The sequence below is a fragment of the Chrysochloris asiatica genome, unplaced genomic scaffold (genome assembly GCF_000296735.1).
Source record: "Chrysochloris asiatica unplaced genomic scaffold, ChrAsi1.0 scaffold00120, whole genome shotgun sequence".
NCBI lineage: Eukaryota > Metazoa > Chordata > Mammalia > Afrosoricida > Chrysochloridae > Chrysochloris > Chrysochloris asiatica.
This window is the reverse complement of record NW_006408638.1, coordinates 4872805-4897812: the sequence shown is the minus strand read 5'-3', so window position 1 is coordinate 4897812 and position 25008 is coordinate 4872805. Positions and strand designations below refer to the sequence as shown.

At 36.1% G+C, this 25008-nt stretch overlaps 1 protein-coding gene across 1 annotated transcript in view; it reads right to left on the bottom strand.

Annotated features, from left to right (window-relative positions):
* Window positions 1-1132: 1132 nt before the first annotated feature.
* TBC1D23 (TBC1 domain family, member 23) overlaps window positions 1133-25008 on the bottom strand; it is a 76336-nt gene continuing 52460 nt past the window's right edge. The window contains exons 14-20 of the mRNA XM_006868646.1: window positions 15682-15788; window positions 14097-14236; window positions 12682-12726; window positions 8736-8824; window positions 4975-5110; window positions 3083-3277; window positions 1133-1214 (exon numbers count right to left, since the gene is read on the bottom strand). Of these exons, the coding sequence (XP_006868708.1) occupies window positions 1133-1214; window positions 3083-3277; window positions 4975-5110; window positions 8736-8824; window positions 12682-12726; window positions 14097-14236; window positions 15682-15788 (794 nt within the window). The remainder of the gene's footprint in view (window positions 1215-3082; window positions 3278-4974; window positions 5111-8735; window positions 8825-12681; window positions 12727-14096; window positions 14237-15681; window positions 15789-25008) is intronic.

The following is a 25008-nucleotide window of genomic DNA, read 5'->3' as shown; positions in this document are numbered from 1 at the left end:
AACCATTAGATTTAGTGCATGGCAGATTGTGTGGATCTACTATTTCCCAAAAAGTCATCTTATGGACACAAATGCATTCCTGGATTTCTCTATCAAATGGCTCTAGTACACCTTCAATAAATTAAAATGAGAAAGCTGCAAAATAAAACAGACTATTTTTCAGTTCTGTCATAGTAAAAGAAAAAAAAAAAAAATTTTCAAACCACTGGAACTTTAAAAAAAACAAAAGATAAATTTCCATAAATTATAAAAACAATTATAGTTTACAAAGCTCTGATTATTTGGCTTTATTTACGTGGAAATCATGTGGTCACATCCATAATCTCAGAATAAATGTGTGCTCAACACTTGTTTTGTTAATATCCTAAATCAAATATTCCACTTGTAATAAAGACCAATGACATTTTTATAGATACAATTCTGTCCCCAAGATGTTAATTTTAATCTCAAAATCCTTACTTTATTATAAACCTTTTAACTACTCCTTAGAAACCTGGTTTAGTATTTCTGAAGCTCAATATTCAAATTAGCTAATGGTGCAAGAACGATTTAGAAACTGATGTTTCAACATTTTAGTAGCTGAACTGCATTTCTGAGCTGGCTGGAATATTTATTTCATTAAAAGATCTCACACTCTTTTTAAGAACAGAAGCAGTGAGATAATTATTAACATATGTAATACTTGTTAGCTTTTGATATTGCTCAGTGGATAAAACTAAATAATACAGGGTTTCTTCAACTATCTCTAATTTTCAGTGAAGACACTGAAAGTATATATGTGTATGATTGTTTTTAAACCTGAAAGTGATCCATGTTCCCTTAAAACAGCTCTTCAAAACAGAACTGTATTTTGTACCTTTGATCCATGAGGGCACAAGGTAAGTTACGTCACACTCACTTAGTAACTGACCTTTATAATAAGTCATTTTACAAAACTGAAAATGCAAAAGAAAATTGCAAAAAAATTTTTTTTAACTGTTCAGAGATAGATTATAATAATTTACAGTTTCTTAGACCTGTTATTCAGGCATCCCACAAGCACATAAAAGGTCTCCAGTTAGTATTTGGTCAGGAAAATAGATCCATGTTTCTTTTAGTTGCCTTAATTTCTTTTTAAATGTTTTCTTGTATATTAACTTTCCAAAGCATCCAAAACTTTCATGATCTGTTGTTTTATGGCTTTGGTAGCATCTCCTGCATTTGGAATCAAATACCTATAAGGAAAAAATACATACATAGTATATTAGTGTAGTGTTTTAAAGTAATACAAATTCCTATAAAGCTGTGAATTAAATTTTATAAAGTAATTTTAAAAAAAAGAGAGTAAACCTGGGAGCAGAAAAAAAATTCTTGCTCAGGTCACTAAGGATCAATCTCTCATTTTAGTTCAAAAGGCTTGTTATTGGTATTATTCTTGATATTCAGGAGACAAATGACCTGAATTAGGATACACTCTTCCAGCCTCATCAAAGCATTTTGGGTTTAGTAAGGTTCCTAGTGAGCTTTTATCTCAGATACTGAATTTACAATATACAATTATTTTATATTGTTCACATTTTCTATTTATAACTAACATGTCTATCTTCTCAGCATATTGTTGTTGTTGTTAAGTGCCGTGGAGTCAGTTACAACTCATAGCGACCCTGTATAGGGTTTCCAAGGACCGGCGTATGGTCAGGAGCCCATTGTTTGCCCTATAACATCACACACATACTCCTATCTTCCCAGCATAGTTATTAAATAAAGCTCCCTACGATGATGAAATATGACAGAAAGAGTACTTGAATAAGCAGCTGTTTACCTCTTTTAAGACAATTATATGTCTCTGATAATGATGAACACCTGCCCTCAAGTCAATTCCAAGGCAATTCCATGTGTGTCACAGTAGAACTGTGTTCCATAGGGTTTTCAATGACTATTTGCAGTAGATGGTCAGATAGGTTTCTTCTGAAGTGCTTGAACCTCCAGTCTTTTGGTTAGCTGCCCAGAATGTTAACTGTTTGCACCACCCAGGGACTTACTGCTGCTGCTATTGTTAGGTGAGGTCAAGTTGATTCCAAACTCATAGTGATTGTACAGACAAAATACGGCCCTATAGGCTGTAATCTTTATAAGAAATCACCAGGTTGTTCTACCCACAAAATCAGAATCACTGAATGGGTTCAAACTGCCAACCTTTCTGTTAGGAGCCAACCAACTAACCACTGTGCTACTAAGGAGGGCTCTTTCCCTTCTGCTACAGGGCCTATCTCTTGTCTTGTTTATCTCCAATTCATCTTTCAATGCAACTGGGGGGATTTTTCTGAAATGTACTCTGATCACATCACTTTTGGTTAAGTCTCTTACTACCTGTAGGTTGAAGTGCAAGGGCATTTATCTTTTTATCTTGCCTTTCCTCCAACCTAAGCCACCTAATCTTCAGCAATACTACTTAGACTAACTTCGGCTTTCCCTTTAGGACTCAGCTTAGATGTCACCTCCAATGAGGATCTTTTTCTGACCCACAAAGTCATTCCCCACAACTTGTCTCAAAATATACTCAAAAATATATTTTGAATGAAAGGCAACCTAGATTCTAAAGGTATGTGATTTTTCATGTGATTGTTGTTGTTGTTGCGTGCTGTCAAGTCAGTTCCAACTCACAGCAACCCTGATTAGGGTTTCAAAGGAGAAGCTAGTGGGTCTGAACTGCTGACCTTGGGGTTTGGTGCTTTGCCTACATCACCATACCAGAAATCTATAGCACTGGGATAGATTATTCTTAAGAACCCTTCTGTCAAAAAGTTTTATGGAATTAGCTATAGTACACACTAAGAACATGTACTAATCGATAGATGACATATGAAGGGACTTCAAAAGTTCGTGGGCAAATTTCATTATCCTTTAATTCCATTTTCTCACAAATTTTTTGAAGGCCCCTCGTATAAGTAAGGATTTGGGAGAAAAAGACAGCAAAGAATATTAATAAAAATGGTTCAATTATCCTATTCTATCATCCATTCCCCCAAATAGAGAAATAAACTATGTTTAATTAATAATGCACTCTTGTAATTCAGGAATTATAATACTAATAAAATCTTACCTTTCAATTGCCAAGATTTCTATTCCTGAAGCACTGCTGTTTCCATACTTGAAGGTAATTAGCTCAGGATGTTTTTTTTTAGATGTTATTTTAACTACAGAATTTAGGGCTTGTCGAGACTGTATGTAAGCCAATCCTTTCCTGGAAAGAATCTCTCTTAAACAGTACATATGTGTTGCAGTAACTAAGAGATGACTGCAGGGAGGCATTAAAAAAAAAGAAAAAAAAGAATTTTAAGGAAATGTAATTAAGAAGAGTTATTGTTCTCAACAGCCTTGATTATAAAAAATGTTCAACTCTACAAAATTACTTTTCAATTAAAAAAAAACATGCAACATGGTTAACAATTAAAATTGTTTTAATTATTTGCTGAATTAATGTTTTAATAACAAAGATAATGCTGCAATTCTTTGAAAGCAAAGGTGGAACACTGTGATAAAAGTTCAATATATTATAGAAGTCATTAAAATAATAGATTTTAGTTGAAGATACCTTTTAGACTTTTAAGTCTTGACTATATTTACAAACATTAAAATAATAAATGGCTTTTTCATGCCTTTATGTCTCCCACATTGTTATTATTAAAAAAGGCTAAGTTTCTTACCTAAAATCAATATGCAGTATTTATTTAATACTACTTTAGAATCAGAAAGTACACATGTGACAGGTTTTTATAAAAATGCTACTAGAAACCAGAAACTATGAAAACAATGAAAGTCGTGTAAAATCCCATAAACACTAGGATGCTACAGTTATGCATATACTAGGATGCAACACACCATAGTATGTAGCTAATATGAAAGATCACTATGCAAACAGTTGTGCCTCCTTACATGTGTATATTTTACAATAATTTACAACTGGATCTTGAAGGCATCATATTATTAATATCCCGTGTCTCATCTTACTTTTAATATAGTGATAGCTTTCAGAATGTGGGGTGTGGTATGGAACAACTGTCCTGAACTCAAAAGATTCATCCATTATGAAGAAAAAAGGAAAAGGGTGCTGTTGTAGATTGGATGAGACTAAAGAGATACAGCAAACAAATAAAATGTTTGACTATTGACTGGCTCCTGAATCAGGAAGAGTAAATGAAAATTATAAAAGATAACTTTGAGGGCACTCTTGAGTATTTGAGTATGCTCTGTATATTCAATGATAACAAAAAAATATTTTTGAATGTGTGGTAATAGATACTGAGGTTATATGGAAAGATGTTCTTATTCTTGGGAGATTTATTCTTAAATTTAGGGGTGAAGTTTCATAACTGTAACTTTTATTTTAAATTGTTTGACTAAAAGGGGGAGGGTAGGTATACACGTGTGTATGCATATACACACATACATAGACAAATGTGTTAAGAATGAAAAGATGCTAATAGCTGGTGAAAATGCGAGAGGCTCATAAAGGTGTTCAATGTATGTTTCTTAAACTTTTTTGTAGGTATAAAACATTTTCAAAATAAAAAATACATTAAAATATTTTTGAAGTTAAGAAAAGGTTTTCTTGGTAAAAGAAATATTCTATGAAGGTTACGGGGGGGGGGGGGCGAACTATTCACGGGCTAGAGGGTAAGGTATATGTCAACATGGGTGATGGGGCAGGCAATAAACAAGAGTAAAGTTGACAACTGATGACACCTGGAGGAGACTGCAATCATTGTAATGAAGTGCATAATTTGCAGAATGTAAAACTGACGAGCTATAAAAATTCACTCAATTGACAATAAAAAGGGAAAAAATAAATTTTTTTGAGCACAGACATATGATAAAAGTTGCCAGAAGGATATAACTTAGATAAATAAAAGCTCTTCTGAATTTCGATCAGTTTTATATTATTAACTATACCAAATTTAACTTCACTTCTGATGAAAACATTTTTAAAAGTACCTAGGAAACATGTGTCCATTTTCTTTCACTTCTTTACAAGGAAAATGATGCTTGATGTCTGGCTTGCTTATCCAAGTCTGAATGTTTACAACCTCTTTTCGATCATCATCTGACATTGAAGAACTATCAATTTCATCTATAAAGAATTTAGAGTGTTAAAAGTGAACAGTTTTGCATATAACTTTAAAGACGATACATTTCTTAACATTTTGAAAAAAAATACTAGTAGTATTTTGAACATAATAGTTCAAAAGAAACCAATACTAATACAGAAATACAATTATGAAACATCATATGTATAGGAAGAAACTCAGGTGAAAATATTGAGAATAAAATTTTTAAAGATTAAACTATTGAGGGAATTTCAACTTTTTTGATGTGTTGTTGTTGTTAAGTGTCGTCAAGTTGGTTCCGACCCATAGCGACCCTGTATAGGGTTTCCAAGGCTGTAAATCTTTACAGGAGCAGAAAGCCTCATCTTTCTCCCGCGGAAGCGCTGGTAGTTTCGAACTGCTACCCTTGAGGTTAGCAGCTTGATTCGTAACCACCACGCTACCAGAGCTCCTTTGTATAGGGTTTACAAGGCTATAAATCTTTGCAAAACAAAAGCCTCATCTTTCTGCCATGGAGTGGCTGGTGGGCTCAGACTGTTGACCATGTGGTTAGCAGTCCAATACTTATCCTACAGAGAGCTACCACGCTCCCTTTTAGACATAAATAGCATAAATATGATCTGTGGCTAGCCTACAAAGAAATGGATGAATTATCTAATAATAAGCACTTATGCTGGAGTCCTGGTATGGTGCTGTGGGTTAATGCGTCAGACTGTAAAGCCATTTGAACTGCAAGGTCGGCAGTTCAAGCTTACTAGCTGCTCCTTGAAGACCCTATACAGGGCACTATAGTGGGAACCGACTCTACAGAACTTCACAACAAATGTTGAGGGCAAATATGGTAGAGTTATTTTTCTATTGCTGGTATCTTATTTAAAGGGAAAAGAACAAAATCAATCCTGAGATATACAAGTAAAACTCAATTTAGAAAATAAAACTCAGTTTAGGTGTTTTATTTTTTGCCTACAAGAAATAGAAAATGTTCTAATATTTTTTCTGATTTAAGGAAAGACAATTACAGTTCCTAGAATTAACAGTTATAAATATTCTCCTTTTTGGTTTTTAATAGATGATTAAAAATACAAAGGGACAAAAAGGAAATCTCATGTATCTACCCTGAAGCTTAAGAAATAAAAATAAGCCCTCTTTATCTTTCTCCCTAATCACGTTCCTCTCCTTGTCCCATCAAGGAGCAGTGACAATCTGAATATGGTGCTACCAGCTCCAAATATTCTAACCGTTTATGAATATACCTAATAATACACTTTGTTTTGCAATTTAAAATTTATATAAATAGCAGACTAACTCAATTGCATTCTTCTGCAAATCTTCAACATTATGTGTATTTTATACACACACATATAGTTTTCTCATTTTCACTATTGTGTAATTTTCCAAGGTGCAAATACATCAGAGTTTATTCATTCATTCTCCTCTTCCCTCTGCTACAGGCTAAGATGTATAATTAAAAAGATACGGGAAACAGACATGAGAATAAAAGGAGCTGTATCAAGAAGAAACAGAAGATGAGAGAGAACAGGAAAATGATAACAAAGAGAGAAAAAAGATAAAAAGAAAAATACTAGAAATAGCACATCAATACAAGCTTTTTGAAAGGTGATTTCATAATAACTATTATTAAGACACCAAATGTGATACCCTCTATCAATCTCACTGCTAAGAACTGACCCTATGGATATACCTGGGCAAAAGTTTATATAAAACATATATATATATATGTATATATATATATATATATATTGCCATTTGAAACAGGAAAGCCTGATATCAGCATCAGTTGGAAGGAGAGTAGTTAAATAACTTATGGTACAGTCATAATTTGTTGTTTGTTGTTGTTAGGTGCCATCAAGTCGGTACCACCACTTGTCTGTCAGTTTGTCGTACTGTGGTGGCTTTTAAGTTGCTGTGATAGTCGTAACTTAGGATTTAGAAATATGGAATCCTGGTGTGGTGCTGCAGGCTAATACACTGGACTACAAAGTTGGTTTGAACTGCAAAGTCGGCAGTTCAAATTCACCAATCGCTTCTCCGAAACCCTATACAGGTTCTCTATGGGTCGGAACCAACTCGACGGTACTTAAAACAACATAGTCATAAGATATAAAGAGAATGGGCTGAAATGGAAAATACGCAACTTTTTTTTTTTTTTTTTTTTTACAAAGTGGAAAAAAGCAAGGTATGGTTTGGGGAAAAGTTATTTTGTACATTTATATAATGTGTTGATTTTTTTCTAACTCAATATGTATGTTAATCATTATTAATAAATACTCGTGGTAACTTGGAAGTAGGATTATCATAAATCTAGAGACCCACAGAGGATAAACTGTCCTGGCACAGTATCTCCATCTTGTGGCCCTTTAGGATATTGCCTCCAGTTTCAAAAGGCTTTCTTCAGATGTCTCAATTTTGGAAGTCCCTGCATTTCAGTAATACAACTCTTTATTCCTCTACATAGGTGATACTGTTAAGTGCTCTGAGTCAGTTATGACTCATAGTGACCCTGTATTGAGAGTTTCCAAGAAGTAGCTGGTGGACTTGAACTACTGAACCTGTGATGAACAGTCCAGTGCTTATCCTACAGTGCCACACCAGAACTCCACATGGGTGACTGTTGTAGTTAAGTGCCATCGAGTTGGTTTCAACTCATAGTGACACTGTACAGAGTTTCCAAGGAGCAGCTGGTGAGTTTAAACTGCCAATCTTGTGGTTTGCAGTCCAGTGCTGATCCTACAGCACCCTATTATCAGGAGTCCAGATAGGTGATTGTTGTTGCTGTTATTAAGTGTTATTGAGTTGGTTCTGAACCACAGCAACCCAGTATACAGTTTCCGAGGAGTGGTTGGTGAACTTGAATCACTGACCTTGCAGTTCAAATGACTTTGCAGTCCAGTATATTAACCTGCAATGTCACACCAAGACCAGATGGACAACAGAGGAGACATAAATCCAATCCTGTGGTTTTAAATACTGATCGTTTGTGCACTGACAGTTTCTAAATGATCTCCAGCTCAAATCTCTCTCCTCAGGTGAAGACTGCTATTACTGCCTACTCAATATTTTTGCTTGGGTTTTTAGTAAGAAAAATCAAAACCATTATGTTGTGCTAATTCCAACTCATTGTGACCCCATGTGTCACAAAGTAGAACTGAGCTTCAGAGGGTTTCCTTGGGTATATAACCTTATGGGAAAAGACCATCAGGCCTTTCTCCTGCCACACCACTGCTGTTGTTAAGTGATGTTGAGTTGGTTCCAATTAGCAGCAACCCTGTAGGGTTTCTGAGGAGTGGCTGGTTGAGTTTGAACCACTGACCATGCAGCTGAAACTATAGCACCACACCAGGACTCCATGCCACACCACTGGGTTAATTCAAATGCCCACCTTTTAGTTAGTAGTCAAGTAAAAACTGTTTGCGTCATCCAGAGACCTTCAAATCTTCAATAAACATCACGAAACTGACTCAATGGCACTTAATAACAACAAAACCCAGACTCACAATAGCAGGCCATAGTCTTAACCAATTCTCCTCTCCATAATTTCACTGTATCTTCTAAAAAGTAATTTTTAATAAGATCTCTATAATCATTCATGGTGAATAAGGAAAGCAGTCTGCAGACGAGTTACTATACCTGTGTCGTACTCTTCTTCATCCGCAATGCTGAAAACAGGCTTCACACCACGGTAAGGCTTGCCTACTCTGTCACTACTGCTTACATGCCTATATTCCAAGAATTTTAAGAGGAAAAATCATCATTTAAGTTATCAAAGGTTTCTAGTAAGCATCGTTTAATTATTTAAACAAATGTAAATGTTCTTCACCCCATGTTCCACCCATAGTTTAAAAATAACTATGTTAAGGAAACTGAAAGAAAATAAGGAAATCAGGTGAGCAAAAGTGAGTGGCAAAAGGACTTAATAAATGGTCTCAGACCTATAAAAATTAAATTTCAAACAATTAAAATATTCATGTTTAAGTCAATGAATGCTTAGATCTGTGTGGCCTTATAACAGTTATTTACCTTCTCTGTGTCTCTGTTTCAAGAGCTTTCAGGCAATTGTGAGAATTAAATTAGTTAATATTTGTAAAGTTCTTAGAGCAATGTTTGGTTTATAGCAAGTGCTACATAAATTTTTGTTAGACAAAACAGAGTAGGGAACCAAATATTCAGATTCTAGGACTCCTAATATGGCAAATATCTTACGGTTTTTCCTCTCATTTTTCTATCACTGCTAACTTTTATTTTAATTGAAACTATCTCTTTTACACAAAAAAGAAAGAAACCATGAAAATGAATCTGCCTTTATGAAACCATAAAAATTAAACCACCAAGTGGCAAATCCATAAACAACATGTAAATAAAACTTGATTAGTTCTACAGTAAGTCTGATCTTTGTTTAATATAACAATTTATACCTTTAATCCCAAATAAAAAAGTAAAAATAAATAATTCAAGAAATACGACATGTTTCTAGGGAAGAAGCACTGCATTATTTTTAGGATAAGGTCCAATTAAGATGATCTACTATGATAAATCAGAGTCCTGGTGTAGCGCTGTGGGTTAATGAGCCAGACTGCAAAGCTGTTTGAACTGCAAGGTCAGCAGTTCAAGCTCACCAGCCACTCCTCGGAAACCCTATACAGGGTCGCTATGGGTCAGAAGTGACTTGACGGCACTTAACAACAACAACAACAACTATGATAAGTCAGTGGTTCAGACCTACCAATCTTTCCTTGGAAACCCTATACAGCAGGGATGGGGAAAATTTTTTCTGCCAGGGCCATTTGGATATTAATAACATCATGCATGGACCATACAAAATTATCAAGTTAAAAATTAACCTGCTATATTTGGTCAAACATTTAATTAACTCACCCCTAATGTGACGGCTGGAATTGCGGTTGTCTTGGCAAAGCCAGGCCAAATGATTTTGTGGGCCATATATGGTCCATGAGCCTGGACCTTCCCCACCCATTATACAGGGTTGCTATAAGAACGAACTCAATGGCACACAACATCAACTACTACTATGAAGGAAGACATGTCACATATAAAAATACTCAGAATCTTCTATTTGCAAAAGAAATAGAATGTGGGGGCAAAATTAAGTTATATGTCTTTACATAGTCTTAGGAATTCAACTTTTACAAGAGAGATCAAAACTATATTTTAAGTAATTGTTTTATATATACTTTGAATAAAAATCTTATATTAATATAATTTCATTAAACTAGACCTAATTATTATTTCTTCTAAAACACTACTTGTCAACAGGAAACTATAAGGAGTTGGGAATTATAAGTTAGACTAATCAATACCTAGCCTAAAGGGCAAACTAAAAACACTTGATTTTTATGTTAAAACACCTTGATGAAAATTATGTTAATTTATTAAATTATGACAAGAAAGCAAGAAATAAAAGAAGTAACTTAAATACCCTTGAAAATCAGAAGCAAGAAATAAGTTAAATACCCTTGAAACTCAGATCCAACTTTCTTTAAAAAAGCAAAGACCAAGGTAATAATTTTATCTAAAAAATTCTTTAGCGTTATCTTAGACAATAAAATTTTGAAAGACCAAATTATTAATTCTCTCCTGATATTAAAACCAAACTGCTACAATATAGAATGAGAATGTTTACATTAAATGTTTGAACCAGAAAGAAGGAATAGAGCTAATCCTTTTTACAATAATTTTCATCATTGATCTGGATTTACTATTCAATGCAAAGTTTTCATAAAGGATGCTGCAGATTACCAAATTAGCTAAAAATTTATAAAATTCAGTGACTGGACTTTTAAAAAAAGGTAGCATCACTTATATCTTTTTAGCCAAAGCATAACAGAAACATATATAAAATAGTTCAACCAGGTTTTAATTTAATTTACTAAGCTCAGAAAGAAACCAACTCATTTTGACTGTTCACTAACTTCTATTTTCAAACTAAACATACCTGACTATTTTAAAAAATGAAGAATTTGGGAGAAGGCTTGGGAATTAAATAAAATTAGTTTAACTTAATGATTCTGGTATGGCACTATAGGATAAGCACTTAACTGTTAAATGCAAGGTGAGAGGTTCAAACCCATCAGCTGCTCCTTGGAAACCACAGGACTCTTAAAAGAAATAGCTTCTTTTAAAAATTATAACCTGCTGTGAGTCATCTTTCTACTTTTCTCTTATTATATAGTGGTGTTGCTAAGTGCTGTTGAGTCAGTTCTGACTGATAGAGGCCTTCTTTAGGGTTTCTAAGGCTTTAAATTGTTGTGGTAACAGAAAGCCCGATTGTTCTTCTGCAGAGTGGCTGTGGGGCTCAAACCTCTGACTTTCTGGTTTGAAATCCAGTGCTTATGGTAAGGAGACACCACACTCCCCAAAAGAGTCCTACCTAGGTAAATTATAATGCTGTTATTGTTCTTAAGTGCTGTGGAGTCAGTTTCAACGCATAGCAACCCTGCATAGGGTTTCTGAGAAGCAGCTGTTGAGTTTGAATTGCCGACCTTGCAATTCAAAGCAACTCTGCAGTCCAGTGCATTATATAACACAGTGCTATACCAAGTAACTTATAATAGAAGTCTTGAAAATGCATTTTGCAGGAACAATCAAAGTAGATAAGAACTCTTAACAGGCTAGTTATTAAAACTATTGTTTTAAAAAATGCTACATCTAGACACTAAAATTAATCAAATAACCTGGAAATCAATTATATTATTTCAAAGTTTAACTTACATTCAAAGTATTTATATAATTAGAATTCCTTTGTAAATGTTCACAATATAATTGATATTCTAGTTTAAATTTCTGAAAACGTCTATGAGCGTCAGCATGTAAAGTCATATATAATTAAGTTAGTAAAGTTCTTTTGCTAATCTTACTTGTAGATCCAGTAGGTTTTAAAACTTGAGACTTATGGAATCTTTTCTTTTAATGACAAACACTCTAAACCTTAACGTCATACTAGGGGTAGAAAAGAGAGGAATTATTTAGAATCGATACCACATGGCCTAATTTTCTTTCAAGGAAAAGCAAAAGTAGAACCATATTTTAACTGTGATTCTTGGGAACCAGTATTATATGTGCTAACTCATCAACTTAAACATTTGGAATTATTTCTTAAAATATAAAATTGCACAGGGTGTATAAATTTTAAATTTTGAACTATGAACTATGCCGATTAATTTTCTTTACTGTTAGGGACAGATAATACCCGAAGTTAAAACGCACGCTATCAACTCTGATGCTACATATTTTCTTTGTTTCACCTTCCTGCCTCAGAATAGAAACTGCATGTTTTGTGATGGTCTTGAGCTTCAATAACCGTAATTTTTATCTGTGGAATGGGAAATGATAGAAAATCATGCAATGAAAAAAACTACGTAAATGACCAAGCAAAAAAATGAAAAGAAGATACACATCAAATATCAGCATCACACACTCCTAAAAGCAGAATGAGAAAAGTTCAGCATTTGAAGTGGGTGCATGAAATTTAAGTCAGGTCAACATAGGATTGTAGGCAGTAGGAGGCATGCTAAAGGAACAGGATGGTTCAATAGATCTGCTCTAATGATTGGCTTACCGCTCTGTACATGTTCTGTCTGGCCAAGGAAGATTGAAAGACATTCTACAGCAAATCAAGGCAGAGGACAGAACAAAATGATTATAACAGTGAAACAGCTTTAAGACAAAAATACAGTATAATCAGTTTTTCTAACGAGAAGGTGCAACATTATAGAGAAAATGATTTAATCAAGTACACAGAAAAATGAAGAAATGCTAGATTCAAGTGACTACTTAGCTAATAGTTTTTGTAAGCTCAGCTATCACCAGAATCTTTTAAAAGTATGATTTAATTTCAAAATAAAAATTTTAATGTAAATACTAGAAAATAGGAGCACTAGTAGTACTCTAATTCAGAATGCACTAACTAAAAGGAAAAGGGGTTTAGACTTTTGAGAGCAGGCTGAAGTTTAATGAGCAAACAAATCTTTCAGTCTTGATAAAAACAAAAATATTATTTATCAGTTGTGGAGCTATAGGTTAAGGACTGGACCACAAAGTAGGATTAGCCCACAAGGTTGGTTTGTACAGCAAGGTTGGCAGTTCAAACTCACCATCCACTCCTTGAAAATCCTATATAGTGTCGCTATGAGTCAGAACCAACTCTATGGCACTTAACATTTTAGAAAAGGCAAAATTTTCTGGATTAGTGAAAATTACCTATTTTCAAACTTTTCTAATTTGATAAGTGAAAACATGTATTTTTGTATGCCTACGTAGCATACTTAATTTAGTAAAGTGACAAACAGCAAGTTTCTAACATTAATTCAGTTCTTAAAGTCAAGCATTTCAACTTGTCTAGGATACTGCCAAGTGAGATTAAATACTATTAACACATTTCCAAGATAGGCTTGCTTAAAAACACATGTTCCTGCTTTGGAATTTAAGAAATAATAGAAAAGATATTCTTAAACTTTCTATTAGTTGTTAGCTGTGTCCTTCATTTGTAATTCACTGGAAACGGAGTTTATTCTATGAATAAAATTTTATGAAGAGCTGAACTATTCATCTTGAGAAAGTAGGTTTCTGCTTTATTTATTTAACATGACCAAATTTTCTAGACTTTAAATTCTCAGTGCAGAAGAAGTTCTTACAATGAGAGTATTTGCCTTAGTAGATGATTCTCCATCCATTTGACAATTGGAAAGCATCTATGTTATAAGATGTAATTTGTTGGCATGTAAATATTTTTAGTGAATGTCATAAAGGAGCAGACTTCATTATTTGTGTATAATTCTTAGTAGTAGGAAAAAAAGAGGATTCTGTATGCCAAATTTTACAGCAATAAAGTATATCTTGAGAATTATAATGGAACCATTTAATAAAAAACGTTCTTTGTGGTTCTTTCCTAGATCACTTCAATTATTTACTACAAGACACTTTTCTTTAGGTATTAATTACTCATTATAAGATCATATTGTACAAACAACTTACCGGTCCACAGGAGTTGAAGTATTCTCAATAAAACTGATAACTTTTTCCCTGACATTAACAGATTTTGTCTTCAAAGCAACAGTCATTTTATTTACTAGTGATTTCATTCCTCTATCATTTGCACCATTAGAAGATTCACCCTGAAAGAAAAGAACTTTAATGACGGATTAACTGCTCTCCAATCATTCTCAAACATACCAACAGTAAAAGCTATCTAGGTGAAACCATTTTAAGAATGGAATGTAGAAAATCTGAATTAAAATATATGAGGAAGCTTCAATAAATTAATGGAAAAATTCCATTATCTTTTTATTCTTTTAATCTTTGATTATTTTTCATGAACTTTTTGAAGCCCCTTCATTTACTGCACATATATAAAAATGTGTGAAGTCTGAAATTATCTTCATCATTCAATTAGTTTTCCTATCTTTTGCCATTAATTCCTCTTCATAATATACAAGAAAAAAACAATAAAAAAATGAATAAAGATAGGTACTATTTCACTGGAAAATTATACAGCTATAAAGTATACTTCAAAAAAATGATAAATGTTATAAATTGCTATATTCAATGAGAAAGGAAAATATATAAAACTCTATGTACACTATGATCAACTACTTTAAAAATAAAACACTAAACTACAGTGCTCTGGTAGCGTAGTGGTTACGAATCGGGCTGCAAACCTTAAGGTCAGCGGTTCGAAACTACCAGCTACACCACGGGAGAAAGATGAGGCTTTCTACTCCCGTAAAGATTTACACCCTCGGAAACAGGGTCACTATGGGTCGGAACCGACTCGATGGCACATAACAACAACAACAACAACAACAGTTATATTTGTTTAGTAGGGTTATAAGTGATTCCATTTTTTTTTTTTTTATACTGCTCTTATTTATACTGTACTATATAGAGTACACAGAGTCCTGGTGTGGCACTGTTGGTTAATGTGCTGGAATGCAAGGCCGGTTTGAATCGCAAGGTCGGCTGTTTAAGCTCACCAGCTGCTCCTCGGAAACCCTATACAGGGTGACTATGGGTAGTCATTCCACAACACTTAACAACAACAAAAATTCAACTGACTAGAAATATAAAAAGCACAGAACACTCATGACCCAAATCTCTCCAAAGTAGAACAAAAATAATGTCAGCAAAATCCTGCAATACATCACAGTAATGCAAAATCAGATATAAATGTAAGTGGACGTCAGTTCTAATCATGTAAGTTTATGATGGATAGGGGTAGAGACATGGCCACAGGAAGGTTCCAGGCATGCATAGGGTCACCTGAGGATCCCACCTAGTGACAGGCCCCAGAACTGTCCACACTGCTAGCTAAGGTGGAGTAGAAAACTTACTGTGTGACATTACACTGAAGATGGATTGGGAGAAATCTGAATTGAACAGCTGGATGTCCAGAACTAGTTAGCTGTATAAGTATACCCCATCATTTCATTATCCTCATCATTTTATTTGCATGCTTTTGAAATATTTGTATTCTACTTCTGTTATGGTAGGGATTTGGCAGTTCATCACCTCTTCTGGGCATTTATCCAAATCCAGGGGCACATTATACACATACACTTACATCTACAGAACTGATACTACTCCTTGAACCTGAGGTACTTGCAATCCAATGACCATATCCATTTTCTGGTCCATCCACATTCATGTCTGCCAGGTGCTGCTGCAGTGCTAAGATAAACCAGAAAAAACAAAAAACAAAAACTGAAACACCAATTCCCTTTGAAAACATTCATTACCAGACAAGTATAATACACATGTCATAGAGCTTGGATAAAGATCCAAAGATATAACCACAGGTGCTTCTTTCTGTGTCTTGGTAAAAGAATAAAGACTATAGGCAACAGAAACCTTCCTCTGTTGCTTCTCCTTCTTTCTATAGCCCTCTGTACACAGACACCTTGTTGCTATTGTTACTAGTGGGTGTGGAACTGATTCTGACTCATGCCAACTTTGTATTTAGAGTAGAATTGCTCCATCTGAGTCTCAATGCTGTGACCTTTCAGAAGCAGAACGCCAAGCCTATCTGCCGAGGAATCTCTGAGTGTGTATGAGCTCCCAACCTTTCATCTTAAGTACTGGTTAATAATTTGTACCACCCAGGGGGATCAACACAGATACCTTAATTTACCTAAGTGATCCTAAGAGTTAATATGGCTACATAATAACTGATATTTTTCCCTATGAAAGGTAATTTTTCAAGCATTAACAGATAATTTCAACAACATTTTTATGATATAAAGGAGTAATAAACCTATGGCAATCTTTGCTATATCAGAAGGAGACATCAGGAGTCCTGGTGTGTTGCTGTAGGATAACCACTAAACTGTTAATTGCAAGATGAGCAGTTCAAACCCAGCAGAAGCCATTCCTCAGAAACTTCAGACAGGGTCATTATGAGTCTGAACTGACTCAATGGCACTTAGAAACAGTAACAACAAAGAGACAGCACATCAATCATCTTTCCCATAGTTAAGAAGCAATCTTAGGCATTGCTGTTATGAAAAAGGGTGATTCTTGATATGTATATAGGTGGTGGTTGTGTGTTGTGCAGTCGATTCCGACTCATAGTGACCCTGTGTAAAGTTTCTGAGGCTGTAAATTTTTACTGGAGCATAAAGCCTCACTTCCATGGAGTGAATGGTAGATTTGAACTACTGATAATGAGATTAGCAGCCCAGTTCATAATCCATCATGCTACCAGAGCTCTCTATGTTGTTGTTGTTAAGTGCCACTTAGCTGGTTCCGAACCTTAGCGACCCTGTATAGGGTTTCCAAGGAGCAGTTGGTGAGCCTGAACCACTGACCTTATAGTTCAAACGACTTTGCAGTCTGATGCATTTGCTTACAGCGCCACGCCAGGTCTCTCTATGTATCTATGTATACGTATGTATACATATATATATAACTATGTTAAATGCCGTCAAGTCGATTCCAACCCATAGCCACCCTGTACAGGGTTTCCAACGAGCTGAGTTTGAACCATCGACCTTGTGGTTCACAGTCTAGTGCTTATCCTATAGTGCCACACCAGGAAGTTTCTAAAACCTAACCCATATTATAAAAGAATGCTTTTCAATAGACTTCTGGTTTTGAAGTGGGGAAAGCAGAGACAGACAGTGAAAACTCCTCTGCCAAAACCTTAAAAAAAGCAGAGAAAATGCGGTCCACAGAAAAACTGCAGAGCTTTGGATCTTGTTCAAGGTTCTGTGTGCCAGTTTCCCATGCCCACTGAGAAGAAATCTGCCTGTGTTAGCAAAATACGATGACTTCTGAATCAATCCAGCCACGGTGACCAGCAGCCAGAAGTCCTCAGGCCGGAGGGCGGGGCCGCAGCCAAGCTGAGGCAGCAACCCAGCACTAGAAGCCCCAGAGCTGCACATCTGGAGAGAGATGTGTAACTGATTTTTCATCTTTCACTATTGATTTTTTAAATATCTCTCCTCTTCACCCTGATTGTGCCCTCACTGCACGGCCCAGATGCCTTCTAGCGGGTAGGAGCACACCCCAAAAAGGGTCCAGCATTGCACCCACAGTTTCCCAACAGCACAGCAAGGAAACCCACAGGCTGCTTCTTATGACATTCTGACCCTGGGAACCAGCCCCAAACTTTACCTAGGCAGGATCCTTTATTCCTGCCTGCACAGCAAAAGCCAGTGGAGAGTGTCAATCACAATTTTATTTTTGTTTTAGAATGGTGGTTTCTGTCTCTGCTTTTATATTGTTTTTATCTTTGGTCCTTTGGCCTCACTCTTCTCCCAGGGGTTGGAGCTTTCTCCCCTACCTTACCTGAGAAGAGACAGCAACTGTGCCCATATAACCAAGCTACAAGCATACCTGTAGTACCCCACCATCTGGACAAGAGCCAAAACCAGCTGCTAGGCATCACATGTGAAAAGGGAAGCCTATCTCCAGATCATATCCACGAGGAGATGTTCAGCAAGCTTAATAACAAAGCAACATACATCCATTTAAGCATTAAAAACTCATATAACTGCTGAAAATGTCCAAGAAAACACAGTTAAAGATCTCAACACATATACAAAAACAGAAAAAAGTAACTGAGACAAATAAGATGGAAGCAGACACAGACTTACCAGTAGAAGAGTAGGCTCTGGATGTGCCTGAGAAAGAATTCAGAAGAATAATATGGAACAAATTCAAATGCTCCAAAAAGAGGTGTAGGAAAATAAGGAAGAAGTCAGGAAAAGTGCTACAGGCACAATCAAACAAGATAGATACGGCTTTGGAAACAATCTAAAACCTGCAAAAAGAAGCCTAGATGATTAATAATAAAATATCAGAAATGCACAATACACTGAAAGGGCAAAGGAGCAGAATGGAAGAAATGGAAGCCAGAATCAGAGAGCTGGAAGACGAATATCTCAATACTGCTAAGATAAAAGGATTAAAAAATCTGAAGAGAGTCTAAGATTCATGCTGGATAACATGAAGAGGAATAACAAGAATTATTGGCATTCCAGAACAGGAAGAATCACAGAAATCTACAGAAGAGACAGTTGAAGAATTTCTGGAAGAAAATTTTCCTAACATCTTGAAGGATGAGAATATAAACATTCAAGAAGCTGAATGAACCCTAGGAAGGATACACCCCAAAAGAAAATCACCAAGACATATCATAAGCTTTCCAAAGAGAGAATCCTAAAAGCAGCCAGGGAAAAGAGACGTGTTACCTGCAAAGGCAAGCAAATCAGATTAAGCTCTGACTTCTCAGCAGAAACCATGCAGGCAAGAAGGCAATGGGGAGACATATATAAGCAACACTGTCAATCACATACAATGGTGCAATCAAAACATTCCAGTATAAACAGAAGCTAAGAGGTTTTGTCAAAGCCAATCCAGCCCTTCAAAATATCCTAAAGAGAGTTCTTTGGAATGCAAACAGCAAGAACAGACAACAACCAGAGATTAACAGACTTGGCAATACCACCTGGAACTCAGTCAACAGCAGAATTCAGAACGGGACAAAATTACAGCAATTAATTCAGAGGACCTGTGAGGCCAACCAAAGATCAAAATATTAACAATGTCAGAGAAGGGTAAAATATAGGAACAGAGATCCAGGTGGTGAGGATGTTGAGTAGATGGCAGGATACAACAGACTGTCTTAAACGCAGGAAAAACTTAACACACTATAGGGTAACACCAAAGAAAATTAATACTTCACAACTTACCATGAAAATGAAGATACAACCAGAACAAGGAAACATTAAAACCAAGAAGAAACCAATAAGAAATAGCACAAAAAACACAAACCCAACACAAGAAGGAATGCAGAACAAGGAACAAACAGCACTACAAAAAATTAACATAATGACAGCAGTTAATCCATCTCTATCGATAATTACACTGAATGTCAATGGATTAAATGCACCAATGAAGACACAGAGAGTGGTTGAATGGATAAGAAAATAAGACCCTTCAATATGCTGCTTGCACACAAAGACAAAAACAGATTAAAAGTTAAAGGATGGAAAAAAATTTACCAAGCTAACTGCAACAATAAACAAGCATGAGTGGCATACTAATCTCTGACAAAGTAAACTTTAATATAAAAACCAGCATAAGAGACAAAGAAGGACACCAAGTATCTCATGATCAAAGGATCAATTGAGCAAGACGACATCACCATAATAAATACATATGTTCCCAATGAAGGAGCGCCAAAATATATAAAGCAAACCCTACTACAACTGAAGAAAGAAAATAAATAAATCTACAATTATAATGGGGGATTTTAATATGCCACTTTCGAAAGGGATAATCATAAACTCGACAAAGCTACAAAGGAACTAAACAGCACAATCAACCAACTTGCCCTCATAGATGTATACATAGCATACAACCCAACAACAGCACAATATACATTCTTTTCCAGTGCATGTGGAACATTCTTCAAAATTGACCATATGTTAGGTCACAAAGCAAGCCTCCATAAGTTTACAAACATCAAAATACTACAAAGCATCTTTTCAGACCTCAATTCCATAAAATTAGAAACTAACAATAAGACCAATGAAATAAAGTTTAACGCATGGAGACTGAATAACACCCTGCTAAAAACCAATTGGATAATAGAAGAAATTAAATGTGAATTCATAAAGTTCCTAGAAACAAACGAGAAGGAAAACACAACATACCAAAATCTTTGGGACACAGCAAAAGCAGTGCTGAGAGGACAATTTATTGCAATAGATGTGCACATCCCAAAAGAAGAAAGAATCAAAATCAACACATTAACACTGCATCTCCAGCAACTTGAAACAGAGGGAAACTACACTCACCAAAAGAAAAGAAATAATAAAGATCAGAGCAGAAATAAATGAGATAGAAAACAGAAAAACTATAGAAACAATCAACAAGACAAGAAGCTGGTTCTTTGAAAGGATTAATAAAATTCACAAACCATTGTCAAATCTAACAAAAGAAAAGAGGGAGAAGACACAAATAACATGCATTAGAAACCACATGGGTGATGTCACAAGGGAACAAAAGGAGATCAAAAGGATAATAACAGAATACTATAAAGACTTGTACTCCAACAAATTGGAAAACTCAGAAGAGATGGATACATTTTTAGAAAAACACGACCTACCTAAACTCACACAGAGTGAAGGAAAAGACTTGAACAGACACATAACAATAGAACCAATTGATCAGGTCATCAAAAACTCCCAACCAAAAGAACTCCAGGTCGAGATGGTGAGTTCTAACAGATATTCAGGGAAGAGTTGTCACCAATTCTACTCAAATTATTCCAGAATATAGAGAAGGATGGAAAACTTCCTAACACATTTTATGAAGCAAGCATAACCCTCATACCAAAACCAGGGAAGGACATCCTTAAGAAAGAAAATTACAGACCAATATCCCTCATGAACATAAATGCAAAAATTCTCAACAAAATCCTAGTTAACAGAATCCAGCAGCACATCAAAAAAATAATACATCATGATCAAGTGGGATTCATATCAGGGATGCAAGGATGGTTCAACTTAGAAAAGCAATCAATGTAATCCACCATATAAATAAGAAAAAAGAAAAAACCCCACATGATCGTATCGACTGATGCATTTGACAAAATCCAACATCCATTCCTGATAAAAACAATCAACAAAGTAGAAACTGAAGGGAAATTCCTCAACATAATTAAGAACATATATGGAAAACCAACAGCCTACATTACTCTCAATGGAGAGAAATTGAACGCCTTCGCTTTGTGAACAGGAACCAGACAAGGATGGCCTTTGTCACCACTCCTATTCAATATTGTGCTTGAAGTCTTAGCCAGAGCTATACAACAAGATAGGGAAATCAAGACTATCCTAATTTGCAAAGAGGAAGTAAAAATCTCTCTATTTGCAGACAATATGATCCTATATATAGAAAACCCCAAAGACTCAGTAAAAAAGCAACTAGACCTCATTGGAAGATTCAGCCAAGTGGAAGGATATAAGATCAACATGCAAAAATCAGTTGGATTCCTTTATACCAATAACGACAGTGCTGAAAAGGACATTAGGAAAAAAATACCATTTACAATAGCCACCCAAAGGATGAAATATCTAGGAATAAATGTAACCAGAGAAACAAAGGACCTATACAAAGAAAACTACAGAACACTACTACAAGAAACCAAGAGACCTACAAAAATGTAAGAATATACCATGCTCCTACTTAGGAAGACTTAACATTGTGAAAATGTCAATAGTGCCCAAAGCAATTTACACATATAATGTAATCTCAATCCAGATTCCAACGACAATCTTCAAAGAGATGGAAAAAATTATTACAAACTTTACATGGGAAGGAAAGAGACCAAGGATAAGCAAAGCACTGCTTAAGAAGAAGAAGCCTCTCACTCCCTGATTTCAAATTTTACTACACAGCTACAGTGGTCAAAATAGTCTGGTACTGGTATAATGAAAGATAGATTGATCAATGGAACAGAATCAACCCATCCACATACAGCCAGATGATTTTCTACAAAGTACAGAAGTATATTGCATGGGGAGGAGACGGTCTCTTCAACAGATGGTGCTGGCAGAATTGGAAAGCGATATGCAAAACACTGAAACAAGACCTTTACTTCATACCTTTTACAAAAACCAACTCAGCATGGATTCAAGACCTAAATGTGAATCCCAGAATTACAAAGGTCATCAATGAAAAAATTGGGGATACTGTGAGAGCTCTCATACACGGCATACACAGACTACTAAACATTTTAAACTTACACAAAAATACACAAAACAGATCAATGAGACATACTAAAAATTAAAAACTTATGTGCATCAAAAGACTTCATGATAGGAGTAAAAAGGGAGTCCACAGAATGGGAAAAAATATTTTGCAACAAGACATCAGACAAGGGACTAATTTCCAAAATATATAGGAACTTACAACATCTCTACAAGAAAAGGACAAATAGCCCAATTTAAAAATTGGCACAGGACATGAACAGACACTTCACCAAGGAGGAGATCTAGGCAGCCAACAAACATATGAAGAAATGTTCATGATCACTAGCCATAAGAGAGATGCAAATCAAAATGAGATTATCATCTCACACCAGCAATAATAGCAAAGATCAAAAAAGTAAAAGACAGTAAGTGTTGGCAAGGATATGGAGAGACTGGGACCCTCCTACATTGCTGGTGGGATTTCAAAATCATCCAACCACTCTGGAAAACAATATGGTGCTTCCTCAGAAGGTTGGAAATAGAGATACCTTAAGATCCAGCAATTCCTCTACTTGGTATTTATCCACAAGAAATACAAGCCATAACGCGAGTAGACAGATACACACCAATGTTCATAGCAGCACTATTTATAATAGCAAAAAGATGGAGACAGCCTAAGTGCCCATCTATGGAAGAATGGATAAACAAACTTTTGTACATACACACAATTGAATATTATGCTACTCTGAAGAATAACAAGGAAGTAGCAAGCCACCGCATAACATGGATGATGTTTGAGGACATTATCCTGAGTGAAATCAATCAGTCACAAAAGGAGAAATATGGCACAGAACCATTATTGTAAAATATTAAGAAAAAGAACCCACACTAAAAAGGAGGAAAAAGCAAATTTTATCTTTTACTTTTTATTTTTTTGTTGTTGATTACCAGGGTGTATGGGGTGGGGTGAGGGGTAGAGAGGGGAAGGTGGAGCACAGGGTAGGCAATAGGCACAGGATAGTGGAACACAGGGTATGGAATACACACAGGATAGTTTGGGTGCTGGGGAGGAGCATACACTAGAAGGGGAAGGAGAGAGGATAAATAAGGCAGATGGGAGAATAGCTTGGGCAAGTTAACATGGGCTAAATAAGGATAGCATTAAATGACGATCTAAGCACAAATGTGGAACAGCAGGGCTCGGGGATACAAAGATTGAGGCATGGTTTGAATGGGTAAAAGTGATGATGTTAAGATGCTTGGCTGTCTTTTGAATCTTGGTTTCCCTTGTCTACTATTGTAAAGAAGACACTTGAAGGGGGAAGAGAGGAATAGACAGAAAAATCACCAGAGAAAGCTTGTAAGTCCGTCTTCAGCCTGTAACTGTTTGGAGTAACTAAAATGGGGCTAGAACTTGCCCAGTGAAGGGGGCTCCCTGCAGAGTCTTTGTACTGCACAAGACCATAGGTGGAATCCTGATGCCTATCCAGAATCTTCTGAGGTGGGACATTTCCACTTGAAAGGACAAGCAGACCAGTCTGGAGCAGCTAGAAGAACAGAATATACTTCTTGAAAGAAAAACCAGCAAAAAAACCCAAAAAACAATAATAGCAGTCCAACTGACTACTACAAGAACAAGCAAGTTGTTCCCCAGGGAGCCATCAAGGCAAATGGTCAGGTTCCCTCAAGGCAAACTCCATTCCAAGACTGAAACTCAAATGGAATACACTAGCAGGCATATGGTCCTGCTGCTGACCACGTTGGTCACTGATAAGGGAAAGCGGGTGAAAAACAGCAATGAAGTTGTGACCTAAGTCTGACCACATTCAACAGATTCCTGTTAACCTGGATTGACACCTGGTTAACCAGCAGTATGATGAGACCTGGGGACTCCTGGGCCCCAGAGGACTAGAATGGAGTGTGAAGCATCCAGCTGATATAAAGTGAGGGAAGCTACACAAGAACACCCACACTTGCAGATAGTACTCATTTGACCTGACATCAATGGCAGGATGATCAGAACACGACTAGAGAAAGAAAGAAGAGGAGTAACCCACTACAAGTGGATGAATGTGACCTATGCTTGTGGATGCAGTATGACAAAAGAGCAGACAAATCTCTACAGTGAGGATCATTCCCACCTCCATGGTACACAAGGCCGACAGGGAGGGGGAACTTAGACATTGGCTACCCAAAATGGGGGATTACAAAGGCAAGAAGTGACTGGCTTACAAGCTTTCAATAGGGAACCTAGCTCCAGAGGATACAGGGAAAGGTAGAACACCTCCACTGAATTGTTTCCAACCTGTATGGATGGGGTTGATAAAAGGTGGGGGGAAAGGACTACTGTGGTTCAATAGGGAAGGATTGCTATGAGGTCTGACAGTGAGTGTTAGAAAGGTAAATGTAAATGTCTGGTAACAAAAGGAGGGGAGCAGCTGATTTTGCAGTCCAGGAGCATCAGCCCAGGAGTGGAGATCTCTGGAACTATCAAGGGAAAAAAGCTTAGTGCGAGACCCTATCTGGAGAGGCAGTGACACTAGGGATGGAGGCAGTAACAATGACGTGGACAGAAGGAGTGGCTGGGGACTCTGGACTCAGAGAGGGAAAGGGGTTGTGTGCTGACAGCCAGGGGGCTTGAGTGTGGCATACTCTTTGGTTGTTTGTTAATGCATGCAGGGGACTGT